This window comes from Pelobates fuscus, chromosome 9 (genome assembly GCF_036172605.1).
Source record: "Pelobates fuscus isolate aPelFus1 chromosome 9, aPelFus1.pri, whole genome shotgun sequence".
Taxonomy (NCBI): domain Eukaryota; kingdom Metazoa; phylum Chordata; class Amphibia; order Anura; family Pelobatidae; genus Pelobates; species Pelobates fuscus.
In genome coordinates, this window is record NC_086325.1 from 10,130,232 (window position 1) to 10,148,666 (window position 18,435).

The 18,435-nt window shown below is 42.7% G+C and overlaps 1 protein-coding gene across 1 annotated transcript in view; it reads right to left on the minus strand.

Annotated features, from left to right (window-relative positions):
• Positions 1 to 5,865: 5,865 nt before the first annotated feature.
• The window catches only part of LOC134573590 (uncharacterized), a 78,903-nt gene continuing 66,333 nt past the window's right edge, over positions 5,866 to 18,435 (minus strand). Inside the window, exons 18-20 of the mRNA XM_063433375.1 lie at positions 17,317 to 17,504; positions 16,775 to 16,916; positions 5,866 to 6,376 (exon numbers count right to left, since the gene is read on the minus strand). Of these exons, the coding sequence (XP_063289445.1) occupies positions 6,195 to 6,376; positions 16,775 to 16,916; positions 17,317 to 17,504 (512 nt within the window). The 3' untranslated portion in view covers positions 5,866 to 6,194. The remainder of the gene's footprint in view (positions 6,377 to 16,774; positions 16,917 to 17,316; positions 17,505 to 18,435) is intronic.

The following is an 18,435-nucleotide window of genomic DNA, read 5'->3' on the forward strand; positions in this document are numbered from 1 at the left end:
ACTCCTCCAGAGAGCAAGACAGGAACAAGCTCTTACAAGAGCTCAGTAGTGATTATATCAAGAGAGTATGCAGAGCATAGCAATCCCTTGTAGCAGATTCCCCCAATAAGAGACAGGACTCAGATTGAGAGTGAATTAGAACTATCTAAAACTTTATTTTACTTGGGGCTAGCCCATATGGTCTTACAGTAACATTGCTGTGAAAACTCAATAAAATTACAAACAGTCAAATCATAGCAGGCAATATACAGTGACTTATTATAACATAATTACATCTTTATAAATGGGTGCATGCAGAATTAGCGATATGCAAATCTACCCGAATATGCAAATTACCAGTCGTGCTATTCAGGTAGTGCATATTACTGTTGCTACCAACAGAGGGCACTACACAAGCTCCAAAGCCAATTCCACCTAGTTGGTAGCAATCCTCAGCAGTACAGGAGAGCAGGCAATACATCCCAGGGGCCATAGTCACATGGCAGGAGGCTGGCAATCAGTCTTCTCCAATGCCCAGTGGCGAGGCTGGTTCGGCCACATAGGTATATTTTGATTTCATTGACATATAGATGATACTGAAATCTAAAACATGCTCTTAAGAAAGGCGTGCTAGAATGCCGAAATGTGTGTCAAGCCTTTGTGCCGATGGGCTTATCGCTTTGACTTTATTTTGCACGATTAGGAATGGGGGATTTTTCTTAACATTTAGAACGCATTTTGTCTCACTGCTGTGAGCATAAGGGATAATTTAGTAGGCTAGACTGATTTATTAAGGGGACTGCCTTGAACGAGTACAATGGGAGGAGAGTGTGTAGGGGATAGTTTGGAATTATCCATCATCCTTACCTACCCCCCCACCCCCTCTCTTCTTTTTTGTACCTCTACAAGTATAGTCGGGCGCACGGGGTGTGCCAGGTGTGCCAGGGCACACCCTAATCATGGGTGGCTCTTTAATTAGGCAGTTAAGGTGTCCATCTAAGGCCTTGCGCTGTCTGGGGCCTCGTGGCTGCCTAAACCCCCTTAGGGCAGACTGTGTCAGTGACCGAGGACCCAACACCAAGAGTAGGCAAGGCGGCTTGCTCTGTATGCTGCAGGATGCGAGACCCCTCCAGTCTACCAGGAGGAGAGCTCCAATCGTGGATAACTGTCTGCAGCTCCGCAGTGTGCAGAGCTGCTGCAGACCATGTGTCTCGCGAGATCAGGCCAATCAGAGCGTTGCTGCCACGGTTGAAGTGTAAGACTATTGTATAATTCCTGCTCTCTATCCAACTTGTTACATGTATCTTTTTCTCTAATTGAAGTATCTTGTGATACTGTTTCCTTCATTCTAAAACAGTACAAGTTTATACATTCTCCTTTACACTGCGTGCAGAATTATTAGGCAAATGAGTATTTTGACCACATCATCCTCTTTATGCATGTTGTCTTACTCCAAGCTGTATAGGCTCGAAAGCCTACTACCAGTTAAGCATATTAGGTGATGTGCATCTCTGTAATGAGAAGGGGTGTGGTCTAATGACATCAACACCCTATATCAGGTGTGCATAATTATTAGGCAACCTCCTTTCCTTTGGCAAAATGGGTCAAAAGAAGGACTTGACAGGCTCAGAAAAGTCAAAAATAGTGAGATATCTTGCAGAGGGATGCAGCACTCTTAAAATTGCAAAGCTTCTGAAGCGTGATCATCGAACAATCAAGCGTTTCATTCAAAATAGTCAACAGGGTCGCAAGAAGCGTGTGGAGAAACCAAGGCGCAAAATAACTGCCCATGAACTGAGAAAAGTCAAGCGTGCAGCTGCCAAGATGCCACTTGCCACCAGTTTGGCCATATTTCAGAGGTGCAACATCACTGGAGTGCCCAAAAGCACAAGGTGTGCAATACTCAGAGACATGGCCAAGGTAAGAAAGGCTGAAAGACGACCACCACTGAACAAGACACACAAGCTGAAACGTCAAGACTGGGCCAAGAAATATCTCAAGACTGATTTTTCTAAGGTTTTATGGACTGATGAAATGAGAGTGAGTATTGATGGGCCAGATGGATGGATTGGTAAAGGGCAGAGAGCTCCAGTCCGACTCAGATGCCAGCAAGGTGGAGGTGGAGTACTGGTTTGGGCTGGTATCATCAAAGATGAGCTTGTGGGGCCTTTTCGGGTTGAGGATGGAGTCAAGCTCAACTCCCAGTCCTACTCCCAGTTTCTGGAAGACACCTTCTTCAAGCAGTGGTACAGGAAGAAGTCTGCATCCTTCAAGAAAAACATCATTTTCATGCAGGACAATGCTCCATCACACGCGTCCAAGTACTCCACAGCGTGGCTGGCAAGAAAGGGTATAAAAGAAGAAAATCTAATGACATGGCCTCCTTGTTCACCTGATCTGAACCCCATTGAGAACCTGTGGTCCATCATCAAATGTGAGATTTACGAGGGAAAACAGTACACCTCTCTGAACAGTGTCTGGGAGGCTGTGGTTGCTGCTGCACGCAATGTTGATGGTGAACAGATCAAAACACTGACAGAATCCATGGATGGAAGGCTTTTGAGTGTCCTTGCAAAGAAAGGTGGCAATATTGGTCACTGATTTGTTTTTGTTATGTTTTTGAATGTCAGAAATGTATATTTGTGAATGTTGAGATGTTATATTGGTTTCACTGGTAAAAATAAATAATTGAAATGGGTATATATTTGTTTTTTGTTAAGTTGCCTAATAATTATAGACAGTAATAGTCACCTGCACACACAGATATCCCCCTAAAATAGCTATAACTAAAAACAAACTAAAAACTACTTCCAAATATATTCAGCTTTGATATTAATGAGTTTTTTGGATTCATTGAGAACATAGTTGTTGTTCAATAATAAAATTAATCCTCAAAAATACAACTTGCCTAATAATTCTGCACTCCCTGTAGATATATACTGAGACACTGCGTATCGGTTACAAACACAAGGACCAGTATAATCAAGAGCGGACCTGTCCCCCTTCCTCTAATTTATCACTATTTTTGTACACATTTTTCGTGTTTCTGCACATTTTATTTGTTTACTGTTGATTTGTGTGTACTCTCTAACCATTTTTCTAATAAAATTGTATTTTTATATCTTCTACTTAAGAATAATCTTTAATTGGTGGTTATCTTCTTTAAGTGGGAGGTCGCACCTTCACTTTTTTTCTCTAATTCATAATATTATAAAGGGTCATGCCCTTATTACTCACCTAACCCTACCTAAGCAACAGAAAAGGCTTTATAACCGACCTCTAACGCTATTTTCTAGGAATCCTAAACAAGTTTGCCTTGATATCCCAACAGGGACAGGTTGAGGGGAGAAAGTGTCATCAGATAATAGTACACTAACTACATATTATGGTGAGACTAGGTGAGACGGGAATCAGGAAAGGACAGTATTTCGAAGCCATCGGTTTGAAATGACTGATGGAAGAGAGTATGATTAACTGTGCCAAAAGCAGCAGAGAGGTCTAGAAGAATTAAAATGACATGTGGATTTAGCCATAATTAGGCGATAAGGGCCGTTTTGGTATAATGTAGTGGCAGAAACCAGATTGAAGAAGATCAAAGAGAGAGTTGGAATGGAGAACAAACAAGTCTTGTAAGTCTTGTAAGTATAAAGGAGTAGGGATATGGGACAAGAGTAAGATAGAGCACTTTAATCAAACAATTGCTTTTTTAGGATTGAACTGACAGTTGCATGTTTACTAGAACATTGGACACAAGAAGGGAATGAGAAATTGAAGGTGTGTGTTAAGGGTGACACAATTGGAAAAAGAGGGAGAGGAGCAGAAAAGGGTTACATGTTTTACTTTGTTAATCAATCGTCTTAGCGATGTAGTTCATAAAAGTGTTAGCTGCGAGTTTAATATTAAGAAGGGATATGACAGATAGCAGTAATCTCAAGGTATTGAGAAGACCAGTGGCGGAGCTACTGCCAGTGCACCCGGTGCAGCTGCACTGGTGGTCCACACACTTAGGGGGATGCGGATTGGAAGAGTCTCTGAATCCCAACAAGCTCAGCCAGCCAACTGGACCCCAGGAAAGCCACCCTCCTGCACATAAAAGGTAGGAAACAGAAGGGTAGCTTAAAATTTGTGCATATTGCATGTGTGTATGTCTGTATGCACACCTTTCTGTGTTGCTGTATGTGTGTGTGTCTGCATGTTTGTGTATCTGTCTTTGTGTCTGTATGTTTATCTGTATGTGTATATGTGTATCTGTTTGTGCCCCTGTGCGTCTGTGTGTGTCTGTGTATCTGTATGTGTGTCAGTGTTTGTATCTCTATGAGTGTCATTGTGTGTATCTGCATTTGTGTCATTGTGTGTGTCTGTGTATTTGTATGTATGTACCTATTTATCTCTATGTGTGTCAGTGTGTGTATCTCTATGTCTGTCAGTGCATGTATCTGTGTATCTGTATCTATGTCAGTGATTGTCTGTGTATCTGCATGTGTGTACTGGTTTATCTGTATGAGTGTCATTGTGTGTATCTGCATGTGTGTCAGTGTGTGTGTCTGTTTTTATGTGTGTCAGTGTTTGTCTCTGCATATCTGTACATATTTATCTCTATGTGTGTCAGTGTGTGTATCTCTGTCTGTCAGTGCATGTATCTGTATCTATTGTCAGTGATTGTCTGTGTATCTGCATGTCTGTACTGGTTTATCTATATGTGTGTCAGTGTGTGTATCTGTACATGTGTCAGTCTGGGTATTTGTATCAGTGTGTGTGTGTGTGTGTGTAGAAAACCTCCATAGAAAACCATGCTTACATTGAAACATACAAACACCGTTCAGTGCTAAATACAACTCTGCAACAAGATGGTAAATGTCCATCTGGCAAAGCATTGTAAAGCAGATAGGGATCTACTTTTTTCCCATCCTTGCAATAGGGGGCCCAAAACAATTCTTGCACCAGGGCTCTCTCTATTTTTCCACTGGATAAGATGTTTGGGATTGTGATAGTAGACGCTAAAACGGGAGGGGAAATACAATTGTTTAGCGATGAAGAGGACTGTGGGTAACAGTGTACTGTGCTGTAAAAGCATAACATTAATTTGTAGTGTCCAAAGGCTGACATGGAACGAGACTTGCTGTGTTTAGCTGGCCAGTGCATCTTACTAGGTAGTTTGTTTAGTTAGTGTGCCAGGGTTGGAAATGTGGATGCCTTGAGGTCTAGATTAGGCTGGCAGTAGAATCATACAAGGGTGGGACAGGAGAAGTGGAGATGAATTCGAGTGGGGATTGGAGATCAGAAGAGAGTTACTAAAGTTTGAGAGAATTATTGTTTCCTCTGGGTTGAAGATAGTTCGATGAAGATTCATTCAGGATAAGGAATCTGCATAGATATGACAATAGAACCACAAGTATCACAAGGTGAATGTGTGATCCACGGGAGAGTCCAGATGTGAAGGCACCAGAAAGATGGATTGAGGTTACAGAGCTAGAATATACATTAAAAGGTGGGTTACAACCTGCCTCTGTTACTTATCTTCTCATATCATTGTCAGAATCATGAATGTTACTCAGTTTCTACCACTCCACTGGGATTCAGATCTATATGTTCCCTTACTTCACTGACACCTGCCGAAAGCCATTGCCATTAAAATTAAATTTCATCCCCTGTCCGGTAATAACATATATATTTGGATTGCATTTCCTGTGTAAAGGCTAGCTAAGCACTATGGGAAATGTAGGCATTACTCACTAATGATTACCCTCTTCTCTTCCATGAAATTCCAAAATATAAATCATTTAAAAGGCCAGCATCAATCTATTTCAAATTTCTGTTTAATTTCTTAATACTTCATAATATTTTATAAATTTTTTTAAACATTTTTAATATTTTTATGCACTTTTTTTAGGTAGTTTTTTGTGTCTTTTTTTTATACACAAAATCATTGTGAAATGTATCCACTCAACTCCGAATTGTAGCAAATAGAAAATCAGATTGAAAAATTCAGCCTATGCCGTGTCTAGTAAGATATGGGCTGACATTTCTGAATGAGCAATATCTGGCTAAATGTTGAAATTCATTTTTCAAGTCACTTCAATATGGTGTTTAGGGAACAGACAACTAAATCTTTAATCAGTTGATGGTGTTATTCTGTCACCATTTTAATTTCATACATAAGAGCATGCTAAGATCTGGAATTTGCGAGAGGCACGGTCTGGTCCATCCTGAATCACCTAGCGAGGTATGACGCAGAACTGGTAATTTTGTGGGAGGTTTCCTACCCCACTTATTGATGGAGTGAGGTCGATGAGGTCAGGAGGTTGAATGGGCTGGAAATCAAAGCTTTGTAGAATGGTGGTAAAAAAGATAAAAAGCTCCATACGTGCCAAACCCTCTCCCAGGCAGATACGCTTTCCTGCAACAGATACATATAGGTGGTTAATCATTGTAAAAGCTACAGAAGTACTAATGACAGTGACACATTTAATTGCACAGAGAAGAGATTGGGGGCACACCCGAGAGATGCATTATGCAAGAAAGATGCTGCCGCAGTGACCAAAATTCATACAGAAAAGAATAGTTACGGCGCACTCAGACTTGTTAAAATTCATAACTAAGAACTCTACTATAAAACGCCTATCTAAGAGAATAAATATGGGGATTTAGTTCCACCATATGGCCAAATGATGTTAAGCCCACCACTGCTTCAAAGTACCCCAATATCAGTGGGTCCTACGCTAATTACAAAATGTGGGAGACAAATTAAATAGTACTGGTGCTAATGTTTAATGGTCAGTCCCTCCCAGGGTCACAGTGTACTAATGACAGTGACATGTTTAATGGTCAGTCCTTCCCAGGGTCACAGTGTATTAATGACAGTGACATGTTTAATGGTCGGTCCCTCCCAGGGTCACAGTGTACTAATGACAGTGACATGTTTAATGGTCGGTCCCTCCCAGGGTCACAGTGTACTAATGACAGTGACATGTTTAATGGTCGGTCCCTCCCAGGGTCACAGTGTACTAATGACAGTGACATGTTTAATGGTTAGTCCCTCCCAGGGTCACAGAGTACTAATGACAGTGACATGTTTAATGGTCAGTCCCTCCCAGGGTAACAGAGTACTAATGACAGTGACATGTTTAATGGTCAGTCCCTCCCAGAGTCACAGTGTACTAATGACAGTGACATGTTTAATGGTCAGTCCCTCCCAGAGTCACAGTGTACTAATGACAGTGACATGTTTAATGGTCAGTCCCTCCCAGGGTCACAGTGTACTAATGACAGTGACATGTTTAATGGTCAGTCCCTCCCAGGGTCACAGTGTACTAATGACAGTGACATGTTTAATGGTCGGTCCCTCCCAGGATCAGTGTACTAATGACAGTGACATGTTTAATGGTCAGTCCCTCCCAGGGTCACAGTGTACTAATGACAGTGACATGTTACATGGTCGGTCTCTCCCAGGGTCACAGTGTACTAATGACAGTGACATGTTTAATGGTCAGTCCCTCCCAGGGTCACAGTGTACTAATGACAGTGACATGTTTAATGGTCAGTCCCTCCCAGGGTCACAGCGTACTAATGACAGTGACATGTTTAATGGTCAGTCCCTCCCAGGGTCACAGTGTACTAATGACAGTGACATGTTTAATGGTCGGTCCCTCCCAGGATCAGTGTACTAATGACAGTGACATGTTTAATGGTCAGTCCCTCCCAGGGTCACAGTGTACTAATGACAGTGACATGTTTAATGGTCGGTCCCTCCCAGGATCAGTGTACTAATGACAGTGACATGTTTAATGGTCAGTCCCTCCCAGGGTCACAGTGTACTAATGACAGTGACATGTTACATGGTCGGTCTCTCCCAGGGTCACAGTGTACTAATGACAGTGACATGTTTAATGGTCAGTCCCTCCCAGGGTCACAGTGTACTAATGACAGTGACATGTTTAATGGTCAGTCCCTCCCAGGGTCACAGCGTACTAATGACAGTGACATGTTTAATGGTCAGTCCCTCCCAGGGTCACAGTGTACTAATGACAGTGACATGTTTAATGGTCAGTCCCTTCCAGGGTCACAGTGTACTAATGACAGTGACATGTTACATGGTCGGTCTCTCCCAGGGTCACAGTGTACTAATGACAGTGACATGTTTAATGGTCAGTCCCTCCCAGGGTAACAGAGTACTAATGACAGTGACATGTTTAATGGTCAGTCCCTCCCAGAGTCACAGTGTACTAATGACAGTGACATGTTTAATGGTCAGACCCTCCCAGGGTCACAGTGTACTAATGACAGTGACATGTTTAATGGTCAGTCCCTCCCAGGGTCACAGTGTACTAATGACAGTGACATGTTTAATGGTCGGTCCCTCCCAGGATCAGTGTACTAATGACAGTGACATGTTTAATGGTCAGTCCCTCCCAGGGTCACAGTGTACTAATGACAGTGACATGTTACATGGTCGGTCTCTCCCAGGGTCACAGTGTACTAATGACAGTGACATGTTTAATGGTCAGTCCCTCCCAGGGTCACAGTGTACTAATGACAGTGACATGATTAATGGTCAGTCCCTCCCAGGGTCACAGGGTACTAATAACAGTGACATGTTTAATGGTCGGTCCCTACCAGGGTCACAGTGTACTAATGACAGTGACATGTTTAATGGTCACTCCCTCCCAGGGTCACAGTGTACTAATGACAGTGACATGTTTAATGGTCGGTCCCTCCCAGGGTCACAGTGTACTAATGGCAGTGACATGTTTAATGGTCAGTCCCTCCCAGGGTCACAGTGTACTAATGACAGTGACATGTTTAATGGTCGGTCCCTCCCAGGGTCACAGTGTACTAATGACAGTGACATGTTTAATGGTCGGTCCCTCCCAGGATCACAGCGTACTAATGACAGTGACATGTTTAATGGTCAGTCCCTCCCAGGGTCACAGCGTACTAATGACAGTGACATGTTTAATGGTCAGTCCCTCCCAGGGTCACAGTGTACTAATGGCAGTGACATGTTTAATGGTCAGTCCCTCCCAGGGTCACAGTGTACTAATGACAGTGACATGTTTAATGGTCAGTCCCTCCCAGGGTCACAGTGTACTAATGGCAGTGACATGTTTAATGGTCGGTCCCTCCCAGGGTCACAGCGTACTAATGACAGTGACATGTTTAATGGTCAGTCCCTCCTAGGGTCACAGTGCACTAATGACAGTGACATGTTTAATGGTCAGTCCCTCCCAGGGTCACAGTGTACTAATGACAGTGACATGTTTAATGGTCAGTCCCTCCCAGGGTCACAGTGTAGTAATGACAGTGACATGTTTAATGGTCGGTCCCTCCCAGTGTCACAGCGTACTAATGACAGTGACATGTTTAATGGTCGGTCCCTCCCAGGGTCACAGCGTACTAATGACAGTGACATGTTTAATGGTCGGTCCCTCCCAGGGTCACAGTGTACTAATGACAGTGACATGTTTAATGGTCGGTCCCTCCCAGGGTCACAGCGTACTAATGACAGTGACATGTTTAATGGTCGGTCCCTCCCAGGGTCACAGCGTACTAATGACAGTGACATGTTTAATGGTCAGTCCCTCCCAGGGTCACAGCGTACTAATGACAGTGACATGTTTAATGGTCAGTCCCTCCCAGGGTCACAGTGTACTAATGGCAGTGACATGTTTAATGGTCAGTCCCTCCCAGGGTCACAGTGTACTAATGACAGTGACATGTTTAATGGTCAGTCCCTCCCAGGGTCACAGTGTACTAATGGCAGTGACATGTTTAATGGTCGGTCCTTAAAAGGGTCACAGTGTACTAATGACAGTGACATGTTTAATGGTCAGTCCCTCCCAGGGTCACAGTGTACTAATGACAGTGACATGTTTAATGGTCAGTCCCTCCCAGGGTCACAGTGTACTAATGACAGTGACATGATTAATGGCCGGTCCCTGCCAGGGTCACAGTGTACTAATGGCAGTGACATGTTTAATGGTCAGTCCCTCCCAGGGTCACAGCGTACTAATGACAGTGACATGTTTAATGGTCAGTCCCTCCCAGGGTCACAGTGTACTAATGACAGTGACATGTTTAATGGTCAGTCCCTTCCAGGGTCACAGTGTACTAATGACAGTGACATGTTACATGGTCGGTCTCTCCCAGGGTCACAGTGTACTAATGACAGTGACATGTTTAATGGTCAGTCCCTCCCAGGGTAACAGAGTACTAATGACAGTGACATGTTTAATGGTCAGTCCCTCCCAGAGTCACAGTGTACTAATGACAGTGACATGTTTAATGGTCAGACCCTCCCAGGGTCACAGTGTACTAATGACAGTGACATGTTTAATGGTCAGTCCCTCCCAGGGTCACAGTGTACTAATGACAGTGACATGTTTAATGGTCGGTCCCTCCCAGGATCAGTGTACTAATGACAGTGACATGTTTAATGGTCAGTCCCTCCCAGGGTCACAGTGTACTAATGACAGTGACATGTTACATGGTCGGTCTCTCCCAGGGTCACAGTGTACTAATGACAGTGACATGTTTAATGGTCAGTCCCTCCCAGGGTCACAGTGTACTAATGACAGTGACATGATTAATGGTCAGTCCCTCCCAGGGTCACAGGGTACTAATAACAGTGACATGTTTAATGGTCGGTCCCTACCAGGGTCACAGTGTACTAATGACAGTGACATGTTTAATGGTCACTCCCTCCCAGGGTCACAGTGTACTAATGACAGTGACATGTTTAATGGTCGGTCCCTCCCAGGGTCACAGTGTACTAATGGCAGTGACATGTTTAATGGTCAGTCCCTCCCAGGGTCACAGTGTACTAATGACAGTGACATGTTTAATGGTCGGTCCCTCCCAGGGTCACAGTGTACTAATGACAGTGACATGTTTAATGGTCGGTCCCTCCCAGGATCACAGCGTACTAATGACAGTGACATGTTTAATGGTCAGTCCCTCCCAGGGTCACAGCGTACTAATGACAGTGACATGTTTAATGGTCAGTCCCTCCCAGGGTCACAGTGTACTAATGGCAGTGACATGTTTAATGGTCAGTCCCTCCCAGGGTCACAGTGTACTAATGACAGTGACATGTTTAATGGTCAGTCCCTCCCAGGGTCACAGTGTACTAATGGCAGTGACATGTTTAATGGTCGGTCCCTCCCAGGGTCACAGCGTACTAATGACAGTGACATGTTTAATGGTCAGTCCCTCCTAGGGTCACAGTGCACTAATGACAGTGACATGTTTAATGGTCAGTCCCTCCCAGGGTCACAGTGTACTAATGACAGTGACATGTTTAATGGTCAGTCCCTCCCAGGGTCACAGTGTAGTAATGACAGTGACATGTTTAATGGTCGGTCCCTCCCAGTGTCACAGCGTACTAATGACAGTGACATGTTTAATGGTCGGTCCCTCCCAGGGTCACAGCGTACTAATGACAGTGACATGTTTAATGGTCGGTCCCTCCCAGGGTCACAGTGTACTAATGACAGTGACATGTTTAATGGTCGGTCCCTCCCAGGGTCACAGCGTACTAATGACAGTGACATGTTTAATGGTCGGTCCCTCCCAGGGTCACAGCGTACTAATGACAGTGACATGTTTAATGGTCAGTCCCTCCCAGGGTCACAGCGTACTAATGACAGTGACATGTTTAATGGTCAGTCCCTCCCAGGGTCACAGTGTACTAATGGCAGTGACATGTTTAATGGTCAGTCCCTCCCAGGGTCACAGTGTACTAATGACAGTGACATGTTTAATGGTCAGTCCCTCCCAGGGTCACAGTGTACTAATGGCAGTGACATGTTTAATGGTCGGTCCTTAAAAGGGTCACAGTGTACTAATGACAGTGACATGTTTAATGGTCAGTCCCTCCCAGGGTCACAGTGTACTAATGACAGTGACATGTTTAATGGTCAGTCCCTCCCAGGGTCACAGTGTACTAATGACAGTGACATGATTAATGGCCGGTCCCTGCCAGGGTCACAGTGTACTAATGGCAGTGACATGTTTAATGGTCGGTCCTTAAAAGGGTCACAGTGAACTAATGACAGTGACATGTTTAATGGTCAGTCCCTCCCAGGGTCACAGCGTACTAATGACAGTGACATGTTTAATGGTCGGTCCCTCCCAGGGTCACAGTGTACTAATGACAGTAACATGTTTAATGATCAGTCCCTCCCAGGGTCACAGCGTACTAATGACAGTGACATGTTTAATGGTCAGTCCCTGCCAGGGTCACAGTGTACTAATGGCAGTGACATGTTTAATGGTCGGTCCTTAAAAGGGTCACAGTGTACTAATGACAGTGACATGTTTAATGGTCAGTCCCTCCCAGGGTCACAGCGTACTAATGACAGTGACATGTTTAATGGTCAGTCCCTCCCAGGGTCACAGTGTACTAATGGCAGTGACATGTTTAATGGTCAGTCCCTCCCAGGGTCACAGTGTACTAATGACAGTGACATGTTTAATGGTCAGTCCCTCCCAGGGTCACAGTGTACTAATGGCAGTGACATGTTTAATGGTCGGTCCCTCCCAGGGTCACAGCGTACTAATGACAGTGACATGTTTAATGGTCAGTCCCTCCTAGGGTCACAGTGCACTAATGACAGTGACATGTTTAATGGTCAGTCCTTCCCAGGGTCACAGTGTACTAATGACAGTGACATGTTTAATGGTCAGTCCCTCCCAGGGTCACAGTGTACTAATGACAGTGACATGTTTAATGGTCAGTCCCTCCCAGGGTCACAGTGTAGTAATGACAGTGACATGTTTAATGGTCAGTCCCTCCCAGGGTCACAGTGTACTAATGACAGTGACATGTTTAATGGTCAGTCCCTCCCAGGGTCACAGTGTACTAATGACAGTGACATGTTTAATGGTCAGTCCCTCCCAGGGTCACAGTGTAGTAATGACAGTGACATGTTTAACCCCTTAAGTCCGGAGGGCGTACTATTACGTCCTTTTAAAAGCGGCTCTAAACGCCGCCGGACGTAATAGTACGCCCTCCGGTTTTTAGTAACTTACCCGGTCGCCGGCGGTCCCACGCCGGCGATCGCGGTTGGGGGGACTCCCAGGGAGCCCCCCCGCGGCACATCTTCCTCCTCCGGTGCCTCCCGGTCATGTGAGAGTGAGGTCCTTGCGAGGACCTCACAATCACATGGCCGGGATAGCTGGCTCAGGCATTGCCAGCAGGGGGACCAACTGTAATGACAGTTGGTCCCCCTGCTGGCTGAAAATAAAATTAAAAACAGTTAAACAAGTGTAAAAAAATATATATATACTTAGATCATATATATATATATATATTATATATATATGATCTAAGTATATATATACACATATACATACACACACATACACCGTCTAGGTGTATTTTAATATTAATATATATATAATTATATATATATATATTAATATCAAATTACACGTAGACTGATACTGATTAAATATATATATAATTATTGTTATATATATATTTATAAATAATATAAAATAAATAAATATGTAAATACGTAAAAAAATAAAATAAAAAAAATAATTAAAAATAAAATATTAAAAAATATATAGATGTGTTTTATTTCGTTCTAACTGTATTGTGATATTAATATATATATATTTATATCAAAATACACGTAGAACGAAATAATATATATATATCTATATACATAAATATATACGTATATATCACTATATATATACCTATATATAAATAAAAATATTAAAAAAAAAATATATATATATATATACGTATATATACACATATGTATATATATACATATATTAATTCTACACATATATTTATGTAATAATTTTACATAATTAGGTATCCTAATTAATTACAATTAGCGGGACCTGCCTGACCACCCATGCCGAAAGTATAGGGAATTTAATTTGCTAGCACTATATTTAACCCTATAACTTTCCAAGACACCATAAAACCTGTACATGGGGGGTACTGTTTTACTCGGGAGACTTCGCTGAACACAAATATTAGTGTTTCAAAACAGTAAAATGTATTACAACCATGATATCGCCAGTAAAAGTGACGTTTTTTGCATTTTTCACGCACAAACAGCACTTACAGGGACGATATTATTGCTGCAATACTTTTTACTGTTTTGAAACACAAATATTTGTGTTCAGCGAAGTCTCCTGAGTACAACAGTACCCCTCATGTACAGGTTTTATGGTGTTTTCAAAAATTACAGCGTCAAATATAAGGCTTGTGTTTAATTTTTTTCACATTAAAATTCGCCAGATTGCTTACGTTGCCTTTATGACCCTATGGTAGCCCAAGAATGAAAATTACCCCTATGATGGCATACCATTTGCAATAGTAGACAACCAAAGGTATTGCAAATGGGGTATGTCCAGTCTTTTTTAGTAGCCACTTCGTCACAAACACTGGCCAAAATTGGCGTTTTTTGCATTTTTCACACACAAACAAATACGAACGCTAACTTTGGCCAGTGTTTGTGACCAAATGGCTACTAAAAAAGACTGGACATCGCTTATTTGCAATACCTTGGGTCGTCTACTATTGCAAATGGTATGCCATTATGGGTGTAAATTTATTTCCTGGGCTACTATACAGTCTCAAAGGCAACGTAACCAATCTGGCGAATTTCAATTTCAAATGTAACACGCTATATTTGACCCTGTAACTTCCCAAAACACCATAAAACCTGTACATAGGGGGTACTGTTTTACACGTGAGACTTTGCTGAATACAAATATGTGTATTTTATTGCAGTAAAAGCAAACAGTATTATGACATTGACAGTTAAAATGTCATGTAGAACGAAAAAAATAAAAAAAAATCTTATTTTGTCCCATTTTTTTCATATTAAATTATGTTTCATAGCTAAATATTTGATATTAAATGAAAGCCCTGTTTCCCCTGAATAAAATGATATATAATAAGGGGGGGTGCATTTAATATGAAAGAGGTGAATTACGGTTGGACAGACATATAGCGCAAATGCCAGGTTTTGTTTACGTTTTGTTTCGTTCACAACTTGTACATTTGGCTGCGGTGTTAAGGGGTTAATGGTCGGTCCCTCCCAGTGTCACAGCGTACTAATGACAGTGACATGTTTAATGGTCGGTCCCTCCCAGGGTCACAGCGTACTAATGACAGTGACATGTTTAATGGTCGGTCCCTCCCAGGGTCACAGTGTACTAATGACAGTGACATGTTTAATGGTCGGTCCCTCCCAGGGTCACAGCGTACTAATGACAGTGACATGTTTAATGGTCGGTCCCTCCCAGGGTCACAGCGTACTAATGACAGTGACATGTTTAATGGTCAGTCCCTCCCAGGGTCACAGCGTACTAATGACAGTGACATGTTTAATGGTCAGTCCCTCCCAGGGTCACAGTGTACTAATGGCAGTGACATGTTTAATGGTCAGTCCCTCCCAGGGTCACAGTGTACTAATGACAGTGACATGTTTAATGGTCAGTCCCTCCCAGAGTCACAGTGTACTAATGGCAGTGACATGTTTAATGGTCGGTCCTTAAAAGGGTCACAGTGTACTAATGACAGTGACATGTTTAATGGTCAGTCCCTCCCAGGGTCACAGTGTACTAATGACAGTGACATGTTTAATGGTCAGTCCCTCCCAGGGTCACAGTGTACTAATGACAGTGACATGATTAATGGCCGGTCCCTGCCAGGGTCACAGTGTACTAATGGCAGTGACATGTTTAATGGTCGGTCCTTAAAAGGGTCACAGTGTACTAATGACAGTGACATGTTTAATGGTCAGTCCCTCCCAGGGTCACAGCGTACTAATGACAGTGACATGTTTAATGGTCGGTCCCTCCCAGGGTCACAGTGTACTAATGACAGTAACATGTTTAATGATCAGTCCCTCCCAGGGTCACAGCGTACTAATGACAGTGACATGTTTAATGGTCAGTCCCTGCCAGGGTCACAGTGTACTAATGGCAGTGACATGTTTAATGGTCGGTCCTTAAAAGGGTCACAGTGTACTAATGACAGTGACATGTTTAATGGTCAGTCCCTCCCAGGGTCACAGCGTACTAATGACAGTGACATGTTTAATGATCAGTCCCTCCCAGGGTCACAGTGTACTAATGACAGTAACATGTTTAATGATCAGTCCCTCCCAGGGTCACAGTGTACTAATGACAGTGACATGATTAATGGCCGGTCCCTGCCAGGGTCACAGTGTACTAATGGCAGTGACATGTTTAATGGTCGGTCCTTAAAAGGGTCACAGTGTACTAATGACAGTGACATGTTTAATGGTCAGTCCCTCCCAGGGTCACAGCGTACTAATGACAGTGACATGTTTAATGGTCAGTCCCTCCCAGGGTCACAGTGTACTAATGACAGTGACATGTTTAATGGTCAGTCCCTCCCAGGGTCACAGTGTACTAATGGCAGTGACATGTTTAATGGTCGGTCCCTCCCAGGGTCACAGTGTACTAATGACAGTAACATGTTTAATGATCAGTCCCTCCCAGGGTCACAGCGTACTAATGACAGTGACATGTTTAATGGTCAGTCCCTCCCAGGGTCACAGTGTACTAATGACAGTGACATGTTTAATGGTCAGCCCCTCCCAGGGTCACAGTGTACTAATGACAGTGACATGTTTAAGAGTAATATATTTAGGTGTATAAAGGTGACATGTTTAAGTGTATTACAACAGTGCTATGTTGAGGGGAAGTCCCTACTAGGGTCACGTCACAATGTATTAATGATAGTGACATGTTTAAGGTTCAGTCCCTCCTATATACGCCTGTTGCCGTCAGCTACCTGTAGAAAAAGGCATGAAGGCACTGTTGCTCATGAATCGATTATTTTCATCCAGGAAGTTTTGAGGGTTGAAGTTCTGTGGTTCTTTATATTTTTCGGGGTCTGCATGGACTGAGGCCAGTACTGGAATAACGTCTGTGCCCTGAAAAGAGAAAATGATATAGACGATATTATATACTATAAAAAAAGAAGACCTATAATGGTTGATTTCTCCTGAGAGACCAAATGTTTTATTTATGGGGTGCAAATAAATTCGTCAGTACTAAGTGGCATGCTGAGCTATATTCTGTACACTAACAATGTTACTTTACCTTGCGAGGCAAAGTTCCATATGTCTCATATCACGTCACTATAATCACCTTCCACCAAACCATGGCTCACTATATTTTACCAAATTCTCACTCAGCTTACCCCTAGAAATTCACACTCCTCGTGGGTTGCTATAAACAATATCTACTGAATCGACATCATCCTGATCTACGAATATCTGTAGCCAATATACTGTATGCTCCATTAGAGTCATCGTGTGCTTGACCATTCACCTTAGGGAGCACAAAACCTCTGAAGTTGGTGTCTTCTGTGACACAGTGTGGTAGACTGAGAGGGATAATGTTGATGAAACGTTGTATCTCATGGATGACGGCATCAGTGTATGGCATTCTGCTTCGATCATCTATAGTAGGGCAACGGTTTCTTCCAATGACTTTGTCTATCTCCTGGTGGACTTTCTCTGGTGAGAAAGATAAGTGGATATAATTTTTTTACATGAGGAACTGCTGTGTAATATGTATGTGCAGTTAACCGAAATATTACAAAAACAGCACGTATTGAGGTATATGTTAAGAGGTTAGTGCCACTCTAGATCGTTCCTTTTGGACCATTTGTTAATAATGAACATTTCTTGTCTTGGCAGATTGAAAGGATTCTCTATGGTCAGCAAACCACCTATTTCTTAAAGTTACAGAGATAGAATTCATAAACACGCACAACTCACAATGTCTCTTGATGGATTTCCTAGAGATCCAATCTTTTTCAGGGGGTGCCTGAGAAACGTAATAGTTGTTGTGATTACCTTGTAGATGTCACAGCTGAGTGGGAAAGGATTACATAACACTCTTTTGTGTTCGTGGCAGACTACATAACACAATACACATTACACCTTCTCATTACACCACCTGGTAAAAGGAAAACTGATCTTTATTTTCTCAACTAAAGATCGATTTAGAGATTTGAACAAACAGATGAATTTCTATAAGAATAATATTATAACACCTGGTGAAAGAACAATGGTAATAATGGCAGGGGTGGGGGCGCTCAGGGCTCTGCAGGTTCTTTCGTGTTATAGAGCTCTGTGAGGAACATGAACAAGGTGCTCTACATAGGAAGGGGGTTACTTAACGCTCTGCAATGGAATGGAGTAGCACAGCATTCTCAGTGGGGAGATCAGGGTGAGAAGGGAGCTAAATGCTCTGCAGAATGAGCCAATTACTCTGCAGAAGAAAATAGGATGGTGGAAAAGAATTCAAGGTGGAAACCACCTGCAAGTATGACGAGAGCGAAAAATACATCATATCAAGTGTCTCACACATTTAAGGATTTAGAAAATGTATAAAAGCTTTTTATAAATGTAAGTCCCCTCTGCTGGTTTTGTCGAAACATGG